Raw genomic sequence first — 20,303 nt, forward strand, 5'->3', positions numbered from 1 at the left:
GGGCAGCAACAACTACAAAAGCTTGTAAAACAAATGGATGGGAAGAGAAATGGAAAACCCGCAGGCTTTACAATTGCAAGACAGGCAAAGCTGACAAAAAACAAATTCCACTATACAGACTTTTATTAAACAGAGAAAATGGCTTGTTTTATTAAAAACAGTAGAACCATTCATTTAAACTGAATGACTAGAAACACTTAGCATGATTTTAAAGAGGCATTAAACAGCCACAGCTTCTGTCTACAAGAGAAGATGAGGCGGTTTAGGCCACTGAACAAGTCAGGAAGTTCTCTTAAAAATCAAAATGTAGTAAGAATTAACAAATTCACACAGTATATTAAACACTATACTGTTAAAGGCTGGGGGGGGGGTCTTTTAAAAGTATTGTTTCTTCAACTCAAGTAAAGCATACAGTGTTACTAAAAATGACTTACTGGGAAAGGGGAGAGAGGAAGGAGCTACAGTAAACTGTCTAAAGGAATGTTCCTCAACATGTACTTATAAATTATGCAATGCGATCCAAACGTACGTCAATTTCTCTGCCACTGATTTTTATGCCGTTCATTATTCTACAGGCTTTTTCTGCTGATTCTGGTGAGTCAAATCTGACCGTTCCACAGCCTTTCGATTTTCCATTCTCCATTTTTATTTCTGCAAACATTACATGACCTGAAAAGTTAAAGTTCAGTTTAGCCAACTACGTGCAGATAGAAATAGAAATCCCATAATCACCATCATTTAAAAAATCAGGTTTACGCGCTCTGGGAAAGCTAGGGTTATCAAACCAAATCATGCAGACAAGATTAAATGATCAAGCAGCTTCTTTTTTGCCATAGCATGTGACAGTGTAGTCACACTGAAGGATGCACCGATTTCTGCATCACCTGAAATGCCACTGTATTCCTGCCTGCTTCACCTTTCATCTCAGCCACATGCCACCTCCTTTAGCTATCCCTTCCCTTTTGATTCACTCCCCCACATTTCCTGCTCTGAAGATCATCTTCCCTACTTCCATCACTTCAAAGCAAGTATTTTTTCCTCAGTTAATTATTATCTAATTAATAATAGATAGATCTTGTTTGTACCCTTGGATTTTTTAAAATTCTCTCCTGACCCCAGAAGTAAAATGGAACTGAAACATTTTAGTTCACTTTGAGGCTCTAATGTTTCATTTGCCCGGGTACTTCCAAGTAATGAAACCTATGGCTTTGCTGAGTAATGTTAAATACTTTTGCATATTAAGAGTCAATACTTAGGCACTGCTTATAAATAGAACAAGACCAAGGTAAGATAAGCCCTCTTGGTGCACTTCTAGTTGAGCTAGGAGCCCCCAGTCTCATTGAGAGAGAAAAACAGAAGCCACTTTAAAAAAAAGCTTAATGCCTAAAATTATATATAAATACCACTATAAGAAGAACAGATACATTAAAAACCTTGCTTTTTGAGGTTTTAGAATAAACACAAGAACATACTTTTCTAGTAAAATGTTACCAAACACTAACACATTTAAAGCTATTCATGTTTATGTACCAAAACAAGTTTTAGCTATGCGTTACGACATATTGAAGATAGCAGGCATGAAAGTGAAGAAATAAATTACATCTTAAATCTTTTGGCAGAAATTGCTAAATTACTTTTCTCTTTGTACAAATTACTCAAACCAAACAAAAAACCCAACCTTTTCAGGAAAGATTAAGAGAGATACCATACTCCCTTTAAAAGTCAATAAAAACAGATTTTTGTTTTGAAGCTGGATTCAATTTGAAATTAAATACATTTAAACTTATTTGTTGACCAGAATGTAAAAAAGGCTATGCCACAAAAAGAATTTTACCACCAGATGTCTATTTTGTAAGAATGTCAAGAGCTAAGTTATTGCACTCTTTAGAGGTACCTAAAAGGAAGATCTTACTTATCAAGTCTCCATTTTTCCATGTCATCCAACAGCTATGTTTACATACATCACCAAGCTAAGAATGTTTTAAACCTAATTTAGGAATATGCCATTAACAGCATAATTTGCACATCACACTAAGCAAAAAAAAAACCAGATTAGAAGTATCCATGAACCAAAGTTACCATTATTTCAAGTACTATAGATTATTGCAATTTAACTAAACCCAATCAGTGTCTGAATCATGGTTTGAAAACCTCAGTCTGGGCAATCACATCTGGATCAACAAACCATAATTTAGGGCACCATACTACCCTATGAAATCACAGTGGTAGTCCAGAACCTGAGAACTGTCAATACATCTGACACATAATTCATGGCCTAGTGAGCGAGTTTGTGCTGAAATGAACTCAAGCTTCTCTGAAGGGGCAGCTCTTCTCAATCGAGCACTGCAAGGGAACACAACATCCCAAGATGCCTGCACATGTGCCCACATCTTCTGCAACATGCGATCAAGGCAGACATAAAGGGGTTCCAGAGAAGAGAAGAGAGGAATGGGTCGGAAAGCCACTGATGCACACATTTGTTGTGGCTGGTTAATTCTGAGAGGCAGCGTTATTTGTGCCTAATACTTACCACACTGGCTGAATTTTTCCTTAAGCTTCTGCCAGGTCAAGTCAAAAGGAAGCTGAAATGAAGATAAGCATATCGTAACCTTAAGGAGGAAAAGCAAGAGAATATGCTGCTAATTGGTTTCATTCATATGCTTACATTTCTAACAAATATCTGGTTGCCTTTGGTGCCTACTCTGTCTCTCACACCACTTCCCATTGGGCCAGGCACAAATCCTCGATCCATATCGATATTTCTGTCCAGGCCAGTTCCCATGGTTGGTCCCATTCGATCAAAACTGGTGCTCATCCGATCCATTCCCATCCCCATTCCCATTCCCATTCCTCCGGTCATGCTGTTCATCCCACTTATTCCACTACCTGCAAATACAGAGAAAAACAGAGAGAGAGAGAGAGTGAGTGTGTGTGTTTTAGGAATCCCAGAAAAAAAATCAAGTGAAATTTCACTTCATATGTAAGCAAGATTGTTTTCACTTCATATATAAACAAGCTTGTTTTATGCAAAGGGAAATGCAGAGGAATTTCAGCAGAGGAGGCTAAGTAGTTCTTGTTAATTATACTGATTAATGAATTGTCCTTCTAGTAACCTCTTAGTAATTTATGGCTGCATCAGTGGGTGGTCCGGTGAACTGGAAGCTGCCAACACTGCAAGGCTGAATTTCAACCCAGTCTATTTTGAGGCCGTTTCTACTAGTCCATAATTAAGGGTAATTTGTGTGGGCAACTGTTGTCAATGCCCTGTGGCTAGTGAAAGCCACTTCTTTGTTGTAAACTCATTAAATCATGCAGTAATCTACTGATTCCAAAAAGAGGCTCGCTCCATGCGATATTATTAGTTCTGTTATAGCAGCCTTCCAAATATTCTAATTATTCTGCAGTTGGAGGCCAGACATCACAGATTCACATAGCATGCTAAGCATGCATACTATATTTAGACCTTTCTGTGTGCTTACTATTTGCTCAATAGAGGGAAGGACTGTTCCTCAGTGAAACTGCACACCCTTCACATGGTAAAGATCTCAGATTCAATTTCTAACATCTGGCTAAATATAAAGCCAGCTTCCTTTGTACTTATTATGAAAAAGCATTAATCAGAAACCTAATTTTCCCAAAATAAGCATAATGGTTCTCATGAGCATGGAACTGTCAATACATAAAACCCTCAAAGAGCAAGAACTGGAATATTTCCAGGATGGGTGAAGCCATACAATCACACTTGCAGCACAAAGCATTAATGCACAGCCATTTCATTTTTCAAACAGCAATGCATGACAACTCAATGAATCTTCCTTTTACAAATTTAAACCCCCTGTGTAAGTTAGAGGCATCTGAAATATCATACAGCTAGAACTGTTCCTACAATTTTACTCAAATCAATTATTTCTATAGTTGCACTAGAAATACATGATTCTAAGGAATAAAACTTATTCACAGAAAGCTTCATTTCTAAAATCCTCTAAAAGCTAAAAGTAGAAGCAGCCACAAGATATATACATCATAGATCTTAATAAACTCCAATTATAACTAAGCTACATACTCTAGGAAATCCTTTTTTTTTTTTTTTTTTTTTGGCTGGGGAGAGGGGAGCAACAGCTGATATTTTCCTAGATCCACCTTAAGTGCCAAGAAGCCTTTCTATAACCTGGATTTATTCTTTGTTGGAACAGATCAACCTACTCATTCCAGATCCTACTGGGCCCATATTAGAAGCTCCCATGCCTCCTGCAAAACCACCAACCATTGCACCACCTAAATGAGGACAGAAAAAAATGAAGTTACATAAATCCATTTCACTTAAAGCTAGGGAGTTCTTCCAAACCTCTGTAGGGTTTTTTTTTAAATTACCCATATACTTCTTCTGAGTGTACTACTCAAATATATCTACATTTTTAAAAATTAAAAAAATACTACAAGAGAAGATTCATTACAATTATTCTGGCATATAAATTAAGTGAAATAGTCAGTAATGCTGTTAAGTAGCAAAAGCACCTCCTAAGATTAAAACGTTCATGTTTCTGCCTTAGTATTATTGTCTCAAAAATATAGTACAAATAAGATCCTGCATCGTTTCACTCTCTGGAGTGAAGGCACAATATTTTTTTAGAAAACCGTACTGAGAAGAGAGATAAAAGAAAGACATTGAGTATGAAGTGGCATAATGCTCATTGGTGAAAATGACTTGCTTGCTCCATGCTGGATATTAGATTCTGGGGGAATTTGCCCAGGGCCATACCCATTCTTCCAAAGGAGTCTCCAAATCCACGGTTCAAAGCCATATCGCTTCGACCAAAGTCTCTATCAATAGTTCCTCCCATTCCACCACGGAACATTTCTGCAAGGAAAACACAGCATACGGATCTTTGATACCTGGGCTGTGTATGAATCGTTATTCAGATGTTCAGATAGTACAAATCACTCTTCAGAAGTGGTAACTTGGAGAATGAAAAACTAATTGTGAATGAGAAGCCTCTCAAAGATTAGGCAGCACTGTAAAAGGATTGCTGAAGCTTACTTTTCACAAAAGATTTTTTTTAATTAAACAAAAGGCAGTCCCCTTCTACATCATTTATTATAACCTCCTAAGCCACAATAGCCCAATTAAAAAATTTACTTTGCAGAATGGGCTAGCCTGATTACCACATGTAAAATAAAGCTAAGCTTACCTCCCATACCAGCAGCCATGCCCGTTCCAATGCCACCACTCATTCCACTGCCAATGTTCCCTCTGAAATCATCTACGCTTCCCATTCCTAGAAGAATTTTATTTTTAACAATATTGCCAGATAGCTTAATGTTTTGTATTTTAATGAATAAACATTTGCCTACCTCCCAATCGGTTGACTCCGCCAAATCCTCCCATATTTGCCATGCCTTTCATGCCACCGAATCCACCAACACCTGAACCATGAGTGAAGAGCTTTTTATGAATGCCATAACATTTGCATAGAAATAAAGTAAGAGGTGAACATACTTACCTCCACTCATTCTATTCATTCCTCCAAAGCCTGGTCCATCCACTCCCATTCCTTAAAACATATGAAAGGAACCAATGCAGAATTACAGCTTTTTTTTTTTTTATTTTGCATAGTTCTATAGAAATCTATAATACAGCAAACAAATTACTGATATATACTCACTCATCCACCCCATCTTTCTCTCTCTTTCTCTTCCCCCCGCAAATAAATATAAACACACACACACACACACACACCAGCAATAAAGTAGCTGTTAAACTACACTGATATTGAATTTTAAAAGCTGGATGTCCAAAAAAAGAATAGAATTGGGAAGGCTATTTTAGGGAGAAAGAGTACCATAAAAAGTGCCAGCATCTACTTTTTTTTCCTTTACCTTGCTCTAAGTTCAGAGGCCTAACACATGTCAGGCTACATTTAGAACCTTCTATAAAAGTGCAGATACTGTAGTTTCTCCCTTGTCCCAAGATCAAGAAGAGAAAGTATACTAACCTCCTGGAGCCACACTCCCCATTCCACTACCCATGCTCAGCTGGGTTGCGCTTATTGGCTGTCCACCAGGGCCAAGTCCCATTCCGATCCCTCCAAGTCCACCTTCAAAAGCAAAAATCTCTACATAAATTTAAAGGGCTATGGTTGCTCCAGAATGGTACTGCAGCCATAAAGAGTTGAAGACAGAGGCCCTTTCTGAAAAGTCTTTGCTTGGTATCCAAATCCATATTAATAAACAGCAAAGAAAAGGGTCATACTCACGGGGCAACTGTGGTGTTTTGCTATCTGCTGCACGGAAATCATCATGAGGAATTGATTTGTCATCCTAAGACCAAACAAAGGTTTTTAGAGTGATGTCACAATTGGAGCCCCCATGGAAGAAGCAGAAAGGCACAACTCACCATTTTCACATGCATGGGTCTGTCAAAGAGGAACTGTCCATTGAACATTGCTGAGCGCACAGTCAAGGAACCTTGTTCTTTTGCGAGAGAGAGATGCTCAACTGAAAACCATCTTTCTCTCACGCATACGCTACATATACTCAAGCTATCACTCAATCAATAGTATCAGTTAATCAATATCAATTTGCACTATAGGAGCTACACTCCAAAACGGAGGTGGGCAGAGCAAGGGAAAAAACTAGATTTGATCTCATTAACATGAGTTGATAAATGCTTACATATTATTTATAAGCATACTATGTGATTCAATAAAGCCACCTTTTTAACATATTGATTCAAATCAGGCAGTGCAGTACTTGTACAATTTCCCCAACTGCAGGAAAGCACTGAATTTCAACCCCAGTGTTTGGATTATATCTCTTGTTTTTAAAAAGCTACGGGGGGAGTGGGGGAAGGTCAGGAATTCTGAATTTCACTATCAGCTTTCCTACATTTCATAATGCAAGTAGCATTGCACCCCTACTCACTATGAACACTTCTAACAGAAAATAGTTATCTGAAAACTAATTATCAGAACAAAGCAATTTGTTTGCCAACTATGTCACTGATTTTGTCTTCATCAACAATGGTTTAACAGCTGTATTACCAGACCACTATTCTTACATAAAGCTGTGACAAACTGAAACAATGGTCTGTGAACATCACAAATTGTATTTATTTTCCATATCATCTACCTAGTTTTGCCAACTATTCTGTTAGTTTTTCAGGAAAGTGGCAATTGCTACCATCCTAGCATAGCAAAAGTTTTAATTAAATCACCGATAAACAGCTTCTACAGATGGATTAGCAAAGTAGTTGCCATGAGGAATTAATACTCTGGCTCCTTTTTTTCCTCAGAAGATGAAGTTTTTCCCAAGCCAAACCTATTCTCCCCACTTGCCATTGCTTGGAAAAAGACGTATCAGATAGTAATTCAGGGTGTATACCAATTCTGATTAAGCTGGAAATCTAATTATCTGCTCAGATCCAGTACCAGAATCTCCCTCGAAAAAAGTGATCCATTCCAATAGTGCAGGAGTTTGGAAATTCAAGATGGTATTGAACCAGGACCCCCAGCAGCTCCAGACAGCATGGCCAACAGTGAGGGTTGCTGGAGCATTGCAGGTTCCCATCTTTACAATTCTAGAGGAGAAATACATTAAGTTTCTAAGCCTCTGCAGAGCACTGCAATCCCTAAACAGCTGCCAATCTACCCCAACACCAATGCCACCACCAACAGATACCCTCCAAAATATAGGATCAGTACTGTAACATCAACTACTGTATAAAAGCATGCACTCTGTCAAATATACTACAAACAGATAAATTGCTTGCAGGATTTATACACAATCAGACACTCCGAAGTCAAATATAATAAAAACAAACAAGCAATCTTTTTAACATGCTTACACAGACTAAATCTGACAACATAGTTCTTTGAGCAGATTCACTTGTCAGGATACATATTGCCTGAACAGCTTCAATTGGTTGCTCAAAAGTCACTGTTCCCATTCCCCGACTTTTGCCATCTTTGTCTTCTTTAATATCTGCACGTTTTACAGTTCCAGCAATGCTGAACACCTCCTTTAATTTCTTCCAGCCAACTTTAAAGTCAAGCTTAAAAAAACAAAGCTTCCATATGATAAACGAACATAAAGAGAATGGTTCTTAACTCTGTTCATGCTCTCAATGTAATTACATCTGTTATTTCATTTTTCAGTATGTTTATGTACATGGGTCTTATAAAAGAAGCAACAACCCACATTTCCTAATTAAAAATTATTAAAAAGGCAATTAACAAAAAGTATTAAAACATTATTCGTTTCCTGTTGATTACAATGTCCAAATGAGCAGTTTGTGAAACTTGAAAGTAGATTACAAAAACACTGAGATAAAAATCCTTTAAAAAATAAATAAATCCTAGAACTTGGAGAACATTAGACATACAAAACCAACATCAAATGATATCTACCAATGTTTAACATCCCATGCAAATAAGCATTGCTCCTCTCACCTATCAGAATTCTCATTTAATGATGATGTTATACTATAACAATTGCCCAGGAATCTCCACTGCTTTTCTATACTTACATTCGCCACAAAAATGGTGGATCCCAGCCTGCCAGCTTGTAGATTGCTGATAATCTCAGGAGGAATGTTTGGGTTATTAAGTATAGAAGGTGGCAAATTCATCAAGCCTGGTGCTATATCTGGACCATGTCCTCCTGTAAATGGTCCACTCCCACGCTGCAGTGCCCTGCGGGCATGTTCACCATCCAGATCCTGAAAAATATTTAACAGAGAGAATATGCTTCAGTTGATCCTGAATCAGTAGTAATAAATATTAAGACAATTTTAAATTCCACAAAAGCCCCAAAAAGCAGTTAGCATCCTTAGCAGTGGGTGCAGAAGGAACAAATATTTCATGTCAATAGAGACCTAGCTCCCTCACTTCTGTAAATGGCCTTGAAAGCAACAGCACACATTGCCACTTCTTACTGTGTTACCTAGCCCAAAACCCACCCAAAGTAGATATGTCAACCTAACATGTTTCTTCCAGACACCAAATTCAATGACCTTAGCATTATCTGTTAATATCATCTGTAGAAGACGTAATATTCCACGAAGGCAGGGTTTATGCACCGGAAATGCTGACGCCATATTCATTTCCACCCACTTTTTGGCTCACTGGTACATAACCAAGAGACACAGATACAAAACAATCATATAGTGTTTAAGGTCATCATTCACCCAACTCTAGATTTAAATCTTTCAAGTATGTAGATATATTTCAAGTCTTACAGAAAATCTGTGGGGCTTGACAAAGCACTCTTACTTGCAAGTTCCATTGTTTGAGGGCCCCAGAATTTTCTTATAAAATCTTAATGAGGCTGGAACATATTTCATTACCATTTTTACAAACAGCGTTGAAATGAGAACAGGAATTACATATACTCACAATTTTAAAAGAAAATTTGTACTTTTTGATATCTATTGCTTATTTGCAGAAATATAGAAAGGTTATTATTTTGTAAAATATATGTAAATCTATTCCAGTTCTTTTATTTTAAAAGAAAGTCAGTATGTTCTTAGCATTCTGCAGGAAAAATACAAATATACCTCTTTTATGTTAAGTGGTCTTCCATTAAGATCGTATTTATTCATAGTCTCCAATGCTTTCTTTACAAATTCTTCATCTTTGAATTCAACCACACTGGATGAAAAAAGAATTAAACATTGATTTATTTATTTTTAAGTGTTCTCCAAAATCATAAGTATTAAGAAAAAACATAAATAAAACATACTTACCCACAACCCTACATCCACGTGAAGGTTTGTCAATGTGGGAGAAGAACAAAAATAAATGAAAAATAAATCAGTAAATATAATTGTTATAGTAAGGTACTTTAAGATTTTTAGACAAACTGAAGAATAGATAGTCTGAATAAAGAACAGAAGTTTTGGAGTGGGAAGACCAGTTTTAACTAGAATTTATCCTACCACCTTTTACTCAAAAAGTTTTAAGTTAATTTGAAAGGCAAAGAAGGTGGTCGTTTAATTTGTTTTATTTCAGATTCTTTCCACTAGGTTTCTCTTGAGCCAAATCATATGCAGAATGTGGAAATGGCAAACACACAGCTTTATCAATGAAAAAGCTGAGGATATCCAATAATATCCCTGGACTGTTATCTTGAGGAACAATATTCAAATTTTCCATAACATGATGGCGATTATTAACAATTGCTGGTGTTCTTGCCTTATTTAAAATGGAACACTTGATTTTAAAAAGTTACTCTTTAACCAGCTTTGGTTTATTTTTTTTTAATAAAAATTCCAAAGGGTCAAATGAAAATTGCAGTTAAATAAAAATCTTAAGGGGAAAAAATCAAACACCGAACAGGTTTTTACTGATTACATTTGAGTCAAACCTGCATTTCTCATGTTCACAGAGCAGGCTCAGATTTACTACAGTTTGAACGTTTGACCCTTTTAAGAAGAAAGACACAAAGCAGCTTTAAACATTATTTGCACAAAATTGTCTCCCTTGTTGCAGGTATCTCCTACCTAACAGCCAACTTCTTCCATTCCATTTTTTTAAAACCTAGACAAGTTTTTTAAAAACCTAGACAAGTTCAATGATCCAAAGTAGTCCTGCACTCTTTAGGCTCATCAAAGTTTATACTCAGCCTCTAGTTAGAATGCTACACTTAATTTATCATTTCAGTTATTTTTTTTCCAGTCCTCAGCTTAAACACATCTGAACACAACAGAAATCCTAAAGTGAGCTGCTGTTTTAAATTAATTAGGTAAATGCCATTTATTTAAAACGCATATTAAAAGGGCTTTTCCCTTGCATCCAGCTACACTAATTTAAATAAAAGTTGACAAACTGTATCTGATACAGAAACCTCTGTCTGTAATATCAATATTAAAAAATGAAACTTACTTTCCAGTTACTGGTACAAGTATTATACAAAAGTAAAACTGCTGAGGAACTTTAAACCTCTAGCAGATGTTTGCCCACGGCACTTACCCTTGATTTTCCTTCTGCATCCTTAAACAGCTCCACGTATGTAACCTCACCAACTACATAAGACATACAAAGGGAAAATACCAAGAGACAATGCATTTAAACACCAGTGTCTTTCTTTGCTGTGTCCCTGTGCACAACTCTACAGAGAAACACCTATTATTCACCAACAATCAAAACCAGACCAACATACCTCCTGTCAAGGGCTATATAATTTAGCTAATTTTCAGGAATATGCAACAGCCACATTCTCAAAAGCTAGAAAAACAACTATGTTTAACCTAATTCATACTATAGATCATATTTTGGCCAGTATGATATGGTTGGTGAACAGGTTCAGATATACAAATAGTCCCTTCACCTATCAATTAGAACATCAACAATAAACACTTTTCAGTGACATTTGTCATCCTGCTAACAACAACTGTTTTAAGGTGACTTTCTCCCTGAATAGCTTCAAATAGTAAAGAGGTTGCCTTCAATAGAATAACCAATTTACAAGAGTCAAAAAATTTCACAGCAAGCCACACACTTTCTAAAATAAAGTTTCATTGCATAAAACCAATCATATAGTCACGTCACCTTACAACAGATACACCTAGCACAATTAAAGGTTTGTTTTGATTAAAATACCTAGAAACCAAATATTCTTTGAATGATTTTGAAGCAATCATATTTTCCCAAATTAATACAAAACTAGCTTTTGACAGTTCATGAATTGGGATTTCACCTGTCCCAGACCTGCCCGTGGCAAGAAGTTTGAGAAATTCAAATAGTTCTGTCAAACTACAGCAGTAGTCACACACTTGATAGAGAGCTCCAGACAGACAAGTCATGGCAGAAGTGACAAGGCAGACAGAAATAATTCCACAGCCAGATTCCACCAAGGAAAAATACTGAAAAATCTTTTCAGAGGTATCCTTTGTCTTTCATGCTTAGGAACACACTAAGTAGTGCTTATATTCAGAACTATAGCTAGACATAACACACTCCCTTTAAAAGTTCATGAGAACATGCATGTTCACTACACTGTCTGTTGTCATACTAGTATAGGAGACTGGATATTTCATTCATTTACCAGACTGTCCTGCAATGCAAATGTCTCCAGTGAAAGAAAAGGGGGAAATAGACATATGAAGCAAAAGTTGGAAAGGACAAACCAAATTCGTATGATTTATAATATTCCAGATATTTATGATTGTCCCATTTTTTTGTGAAGAAGGCGGTAGGAAGCAAGTTACCTTTCTCTCTCATAAGATCTTTAATGGACTGCCACTTCATGTCATACGGGATGTTGCTAATGAATACTCTGTTACGATTAACAGTCTTCTTCTCCCCAGTCCCTGCACTCTTTTCCTTTGTGTATGGATGAAATCTATTCCGGTGTCCCAGAGATGGGATTGCCTTTGGTTTTGAAATATATTTTGCTTTCACTGGTAGTGTCTCATCTTTTCCTGTTTCATCATTTTCCCTGCAATTGGAAACAACAAAAAGTTATGTTTGTTTTGAAATGTATGATTATGCTAGCTTTTAACCAAAAAACCACCTAGCATGAGCAAAATTCGCAGAACAACTGGGAGACCCTGCTATATCAAGGTATTTGATCCTTCAGAGTTCTGGTTATATTGCACCAAGCAGTCATATAAGTCCTCTTGGGATCTTCTCACTCAACACAGCAAAGGCTTAAATTATGAATGTACACGAGGATGCTGCGACAGGGCCAGCAGGTGCAATCTTCCTTTTTTCATGTGAATACAGTATCTCTTAAGGCTGGATACCTGAAATTCTGTTAAATGTGTTGGCATCTGCACTGTGTTATGTTTTTGTGAAGAGCTGCCATAGTGTTGAATCCAGATTGCAACTGCAGCATGAATGGAATGAGGTTACCTATTTGTTGTTCATGCAAACAGCATCTTCCAAGAACACCTGCTTGGAAGGATACTCAAAAGCATTGCAAAAGTCTTCCAAAGCTGGCCATCAATGTTTCAGTGTGTGAGACCAATTCAACTGCACATTTATAATGTAGTATTTGTTTTATTTATTCTTTGCAAGGATAGTGAATCCTACACCAAAGAAAACTTGGAGGCAAAATGCAATTGAAAATCTTTCTGAATTCAACTGGAACTAGTGAAGTTCCAGGTTTTTATAAAACATACAGGAATTACTGAACAAAGTACAAATCATTTAGGACCTAGAAATTGTATTTGACCCATAATTATTAGTTTCCTTATCTATCATTTGTGATTTTCAAACATCCAAAAATATCCCCAATATATGGAAAAAAAAAAAGGAAGCAAAACCAAGTACTTGCCTAAATATCAGAGGCTGCCATGCTTAGAAGCATCCTTACTTGTTTGAAAAAACCAAGTGAGCAGTACTCAAAGCAAAGAAAGCTAAATTCTCTTCTATGAAGCCATCACTCTAAGAGCAAGCTGAGGGTCAAAGTTACCGCTATTAAGAAGCAGATTCCCCCATGAACAATGCAGATAACTGCTTTGCTTTTCAGTAGACTGAACAGCTGACTTGACTAAAGGACAAACATTCCTTTGCAGCAGCAAATGTAGAGACTAATTAGTGTAGTAAGACTCCTACTGTATCATACAAATGGTCCAGAGCTGCATTTCTGACAGCAGCTTACAAGAAGTACCTGAAGTACAAATCCTCCTCCACAACATCTAGTATGCAATTATGTACTATAATTGCATCAGAAGTTTTATATAGCTATCACAACCAATATCTTGCAATTCAAATGGCTACCTGCATCTTATAATATTGAATACCACCTAATTATTTGTGAATAAAATGCCACTTGTTTGCTCTGAATGTAACGCTGATCAGTTTCACTACACAAAATTAACTTGAAATTATACAAGTGGGAAGGAAGACAAAACCCTTTACTATTCATGATTATCCAAGGAATGGGAAGGTCAAAACCACACAGACATTCACATTCTATTTAATTATAACAATCCTGCACCAGTTGGATGTACAAGTTCCTTCAGACCCTTCTAAGGTCAGGATGGCTCAGGAAGGTTTTGCACGTTACCAGTGGAATCCATCCAGAATAAGGCTGAAAAACAATTACAGGAGGTTAAAGCTTCTGCCAAAATAAAACCTATCCTTCACCAGACTGAAAAAAAATAGGTAAGTAAATCGTTTGCTTTAGTATTTGCAACCTTCTAGGCATCTCTATTTAAGACTGGTCAGCCAACAGCAAGCATTGCACTGGCAGGCTGGATCAACTGCTGCCATCACGGATGATCACGGTGCTTCCTTGACAGGACATGCCCAGGGCTGTATAGCAAAGGCCACAACGCATGCATTTCTTCCATGTCATTTACAATCTACTTGAACCTGCAACCAATAGCAGGATCACAACGGGGGCGGGAGGGGGGCCTGCGGTCCGCAAGAACTTCTGCTCCAAAAAAACCCCTGCTTTAAGATGCCACGGAAGACACTCTTTGTTCTGCTGCCTGTTTACCGACTCGGGACCAAGCCCCCGTCTGCTTAATGAGCTTGACTCGCCTGTCAAGCGTGCGAAGGGCTGCCCCGTAACACGTCTGAATCCGGACAGTCCCATCTTCCTCCCTTTAGAGCAGCCCCCTTCTGACCGCGAACCCCCTCAAAAGCCTTCCTAACCACGAACGCCCTCTTTTCTACGGCGTACAGAGCTCCCGAGCAGCCTGCCTGCCTTCGCCCACCGCCTCTCCATGGCTGCCCAGCGAGGACCCCCACAAGGCGAGAGGGGAAGAAGAGAGGAGCGTGCCCTCAGTCTCCTCCAGGGCGGAAGGGAAAGGTAGACCTGCGCTCCTCCAACCCCTCGCCGCGCGGCCTGTGCGGCCCGCCGCATCCCCGTCCTCAAGTAGCGGCCTCGGCCCCGGCGCCACGCCCCCTTCCCGGCCAAGACACGCGGGGCGCGCGCGCAGGCGTGAACCTCCCCCCCCCCGCAGCTACGCGGGCGCGCGCGTACATTTTCACCCCGTTCGTGCTCCCGCCGCCGCCGCCGCCGCCGCTCTCAGCCAGGGCCGCTCCGCCCGTTTCTTCCTCCTGCTGCCGGTCGTGGTCGTTGACGGCGGCCGCTGCCTCCTCGGCCTCTCCCAACGGCGGCGGCGCAGCCGGCGCGGCCTCGTACTTGTCATCCTCCGCCATTTCCTCAGCCGTATTTGAAAGGGGGAAGCGGGGAGAAAAGACCTCCCTCAGCCACTCGCTCGCTCCGCAGCGGCTGCGCCGAGCTCTCGCGAGAACTGAAACATCGCGGGAACGGCAGAGGAGCCCGTCTGCCTGGGCCCGAGGAAGGCCGGCCCCGTTACTATGGCGACAAGGACTCTTTCACCCACCTCTTTCCCCTCCCACCTCGAGGATGCGAGCGGGCCGCGCGCCTTGCGGCGTCGGTTGCATCAGCTGTTCGGTCACCGCCTCGTCGCCATCCCCACAACAGCCCTGTGAAGCAGGGAGGGGATTATTATGTCCCCCACTGAGGCTTCCTGAGGGTTATCTTATTTATCAAATGTATATGTCTGCCCATCTCACACAAGGTGACTCTGGGTGGGCTATTATTTCCTTGGCTTCCTCCTCCCAGAGTCTTTTTTAATATGTATAAATGTGTGTGTGTGTATACCCACACACACACCCAGCCAGTTAAGAGATGATTAGGGCGTGGATCACACCTTCCCAGTCCAGGCCAACTGAGCGCAATCCTCTGCAAATTATTCTCTCGTATGTAGAGATTTCAGCTTTTTTTCCTTAAAGGTCCCCCATAGCCCAGAAATAACAATGATGAATAAAATGATGGGAGGCGGGATCATCACTCGATCTCAGTGTTTTTCAGCTTTGGCCATATCCTAAGATATGTGGACTTCAACTCCCAAAATTCCCCAGTGTGGACTTCAACTCCCAGAATTCCCCAGACAGCTTAAAAGGTCCACACATCTTAAGATTCGCCAAGGTTGAAAAACAGTGCTCTATCTGAATTGCTTTATCTGGCTCTCTTATAATGGATGCACAGAGCGAATGATGCAGAAGAATTCTTCCATCCGATCCATCAGAAAAAACGGGCAAGTTCTCTGACCCTATTCGGATATATTACCTTTCTCCCCTGTGATATGTACTTCAGATATTTTGGGCTTCAGCTCCCAAAATTCCCAGATAAAATATCAGTGCAATCTAGCAATTCTAGAAGCAATATCCGCAATATTTGGAAGGCACCAGCTTGGTACATACTTTGCCCCTCTTGGAAATACTCTTATGGATCTCATGAGTATAGGGTTGGCACTACTCCTCGACATTTGCCAATGCCAGTACTACAACTATGGCAACACTACTTATAATCTGGAGCGACCATAACTTTAAATTGGTAGTGTTATTTTTACTGTGGCTGCAAATATAGAGTGGTGTATTTCATTGTTCTTACATAATTTTAATGGTTGTTTATTTATTTATTAATTTTTAATTGTGGTTGGACCACACTTAGGTCAGGGATGCATTATTAAAAAAAAAAGTTGTTTGTACATAGTGGATCATTCATACACTGTGAATCATTTGTGACAGTTGCATTTCAATATGCCAAGATGGAGAACTGTGTTCTTTCTGAAAACTCTCCCTTTATAGCATTGTCTATATAGAAGAAATGATTGTTTGAGTCAGAATTTTTCCTCCTTTTATTGATGAGTTATTTTTTAAGAATCAGAGAGCATTACAAATGTTCATCATCAAGCAGGAACCACACTATTTGCCAGCTTTCTTAATTTCAGAAAGATCTGTGTCATTTTATAAAAAAGAAAAATTGAGATTTTTATTGTTCAGAAAATCCTAATACATCAGCAAATGGGTAAATTTGCTGGCTTATTTATTGGCAGACCCTTTCCAAAATCAGCACCAAAGCTGTCTAACAAACCCTGAACTGAAATTGCTGCAGATTGCTTCAAGCTATTTCCTATTATTTCAGCACTTTTTTAGTGTATCCTTTTCCAGAAACAAAATAGAAATCATAAAACATTGTGAATTGCATTCTCTATTTATTTACTTACTTACTTACTTATTTATTTTTTTATTTATTTAAATTGTGTTTATTAAAAATTTTAAACTGCCCAATAGCCAAAACTCTCTGGGTGGTTTACAATAAACCAGACTAATTTGAATAAAAACATATACAATAAAATTGAAAAAAAAAGCAATATAAAACACACCATACAAAACTAGGCAGCAGCAAGGAGGCCATTCAAAATCAAAAACAATATAAATTAAAATATAATTAAAGCCCAATTCAAAAGCCTGGGAAGTAAAATTTTATGAAAAGCATAAGTATTCATGATTAATTAATAACATTTGTTAGTTGGAAAAGGTGCTACCATCAACTAACATGGCTTTCCTCCAACAATTTTTCCTGACAGTACGGTGCGCAACTTCTGAAGAAGCAAACTGAAGCAGTCAGTCAGTTAAGAACTTCAAAAAATTTACTTGATCCAAAAGCAGAAACAAATGAAAAAAACAGTTCCAGAGTCTTCTGATAAGGTACATCAGAACAGATCCAAATAGGGTTGACTGCATAATGTGGAAGTAGCCTATAAGCAGACAATACACAATACAGTACACCGTGTTAACAACCTACAGTAGGTCTTTTTATATATTCAAAAAACCCCGAATACAAACATTCTTAACTCCTCTCAGTTGCTCATTCAGGCGATAGAAGATTTTATATAATTGCATACACATATATTTCATATTTAGTATTGAAACATTTAGGCTTTCGTTGAGGATTTTTGAATCCTGTTTCCTTCTTCAAGTTTGTAAGCTCGGAGGCCTTTTTCACTAACCTTGATAGATAAGAAGCTGTGCTCGTAGAGAGAAGATAAGGTGTACATTCCAAGGATAGTTTTTCCTAGGGAAAAGGTGTTTAGTTAACTGTCAAAGGGCCTGGGAAGGAAGGAAGGAAGGAACTTCCTAATATGGAATGATATTGAGGTGGGAAATGGGTGACTGAGTAAGGGGTGGTATTCTAAAGGAGGAGCTGAATGAAATGTATATATTGTGCCAAAAGGAGGGGGTCAAGTGCAGCCACCCACCTAACAGCTCGCTGTTGCTCTTGGGTGAAGAATAAAGAATAATTTCACGCAACTGCCCGTGGTCTCTTTGATCCCGGCTCAGAAACAAACTGGTAAGATATAATTCTAACACAGGTAACTGAAGCAGCAGAGGGTCAGCAAACATTTCAGGACTCCCCAAAGTCCTCATTTCATTTCGATATTTAGTTACAAATACAAACTTAGAGAAGGAAATGCTCTAAATGTACTTGTTTGTTCTTGGACTAAGTCCACTACAGACTCAGGCCACATCGTTTGCTCAGAATAAGCACATCAGATGATTGGCAATTGTTTCTAATTAGTAAATCCTGCTGGTTTTCTGCGTGCACACACCCCTCCATGTTTGCCATCCCTCGAAGACCCTAATTCCTTAAAACTGTCCCACTTCTGTCATGTTTTAAAAGATGTAGTAGGGTGCAACAGATTACTCCAATGTGCATTCCCATATTGGCCCCACTGAAAGAAAGTGCAGCACACCTAATTCTGGCACATGTTGTGCTACGCGCTGCATCTGGATTATCAATATTAAGCTATCCACGTTATTCGGAGTGCCTATTCTTCTGCCTGGATCTGCTTGGTTTATATTCCACATGCACCAAACTTAGAAACAAAGTCATAAAAGCCATTTTGTCTAGCACGGCCAAACTCTGCTCAGTGCAAGAATCCAAATTCAAGCATCCCCAACAGGCGTCTATCTAGTTTGAACACATCCAGCAACAAAGATCTCTCTCTTTCAAAACCACCAGAAAAGTAGAGCCCTTCCTGTTGCTAATACCCCAGGCCAGCTCTAAACATTTTGGCACCGCGGGCAAAGTCATATTCTGGCACTCCCATGGTTTGGCTCATCTGATTTTGTTAGGAAGTTCAAAAAGGCGCCTTCTTGTTTCTTTTTTTCTTCAAGATTTTGAGCTTTACACTTTTCAGCCCTGGACATTTTTTTTTCTTTTTCTCAGACGTTTTCACCCTATTTACATTGCAAAATTCTATTTAACCCTTAAGTGGGTGCACTGGCTTACAGAATGCACTGTTACTGCTTTCTGCTTTTTTATTGTGTTTTTCTTAAGTCTTTTCAATTTTCCCCTAACATTTGATGCCCCTAGCCACCCCTTGGCACCAAAGACTAAATCTGTTCAATCTTTCCCCTAAAATTTGGTGCCCCTAGGCCAGTGCCTACTCAGCCTTAGCCTAGAGCTGGCCCTGCTAATGCCTTAAAATATTGATACTGTTCTCATTGTCAGTGAGTCTGCACCTCTGGCAGATAAACATACACCCGTATCTGCTAGAGTACTGTTATTCTAGATAACGTGTATGGGGAGCGTCCTTCTTCCAACATGATGCTCTCCAAATGTGTTACCATGCAACTCAGGGCTGGTATGTCATATGTTCTCTGAGTTTGGATCTGGGCTGCAAATATTTCATGATCACAGTAAATAACATATCTCCTGCCTTGATGTTACCTAGTGTGGTCATGAAATCTTTGCAACCCCAAAACTTAGCTCAAAGAACTCTGAGCTAACAACACAGCTCCCATCATTCCCAAGGCTCAGGGTTATGGGCATTGAAAGCCCAAAGAATGAGTGTACCAGGGTAGGGAAGAGCCTGAGTACAGGTAGTCCTCGTTTAGCAACAATTGGGACCTGCAACTCTGTCATTCAGCAAAGTGGTCACTAAGTGAAACCGTGAATGTGCTTATGATCTTATTTCAGCTTTCCTTTGCTTTACAGACCTGCGAAGGTCATAAATGCGAGGATTGGTCACATTTTTCATCACTATCATAACTGTAAACAGTTGCTAAACGAGGACTACCTGTATTGAATAAATAAAGCCCTGGCAGATATTTCCCATTCCCATTTCAAAGAAATCATAGAGAACTGAGCCAAACCTTATCTAGAGTCCCCCACTCTCACTCCACTTCTAATGCTATAACATAACATAACTCTGGAGAGGCTGCTCTTCACTCCTCCTCCTTCAACATATATTGATAATGGTTTCATTTCTAGCACTGCTAATAGCAAGTTAATGGAAACGTCTACAAGGATTGGAAATTTCCCTTTTTATCACCCTTCCCAGTTTGAGCACTCAGCCACAGCAAATGGCTGATGCAGAATGAACAGCAGGTTAAGTATGAAGTCTGGCTCTGTAATTTCATCCAGCACTTTAGCACCACCCCAAGTGATTCCCCAAGAGGTGGCTTAACCACTAGGCCATTGTGGAAATTGGATGGGGGTTTCAAGCCAGACCTGGGGGTTATCCTAGTTAA

General features: G+C 39.1%; 1 protein-coding gene across 1 annotated transcript; it reads right to left on the reverse strand.

The window, feature by feature from the left end:
• Positions 1-105: 105 nt before the first annotated feature.
• MYEF2 (myelin expression factor 2) lies at positions 106-15,205 on the reverse strand. The gene is made up of 17 exons (XM_088148563.1): positions 14,935-15,205; positions 12,206-12,435; positions 10,968-11,020; positions 9,743-9,750; positions 9,554-9,647; positions 8,525-8,716; positions 7,897-8,050; positions 6,395-6,444; positions 6,255-6,318; positions 5,994-6,095; positions 5,502-5,552; positions 5,353-5,424; positions 5,190-5,276; positions 4,760-4,858; positions 2,666-2,886; positions 2,531-2,582; positions 106-669 (listed from the first exon to the last, which is right to left on the reverse strand). Exons 1-17 carry the CDS (start codon positions 15,111-15,113, stop codon positions 506-508), a joined length of 1,872 nt encoding a protein of 623 aa, XP_088004689.1. The 5' UTR covers positions 15,114-15,205; the 3' UTR covers positions 106-505.
• Positions 15,206-20,303: the final 5,098 nt, after the last annotated feature.

The sequence above is a fragment of the Python bivittatus genome, unplaced genomic scaffold, assembly GCF_059951505.1.
Source record: "Python bivittatus isolate LINGU-HERP-01145 unplaced genomic scaffold, Pbiv_v1 ctg000530_np1212, whole genome shotgun sequence".
NCBI classification, from domain to species: Eukaryota; Metazoa; Chordata; class Lepidosauria; order Squamata; family Pythonidae; genus Python; species Python bivittatus.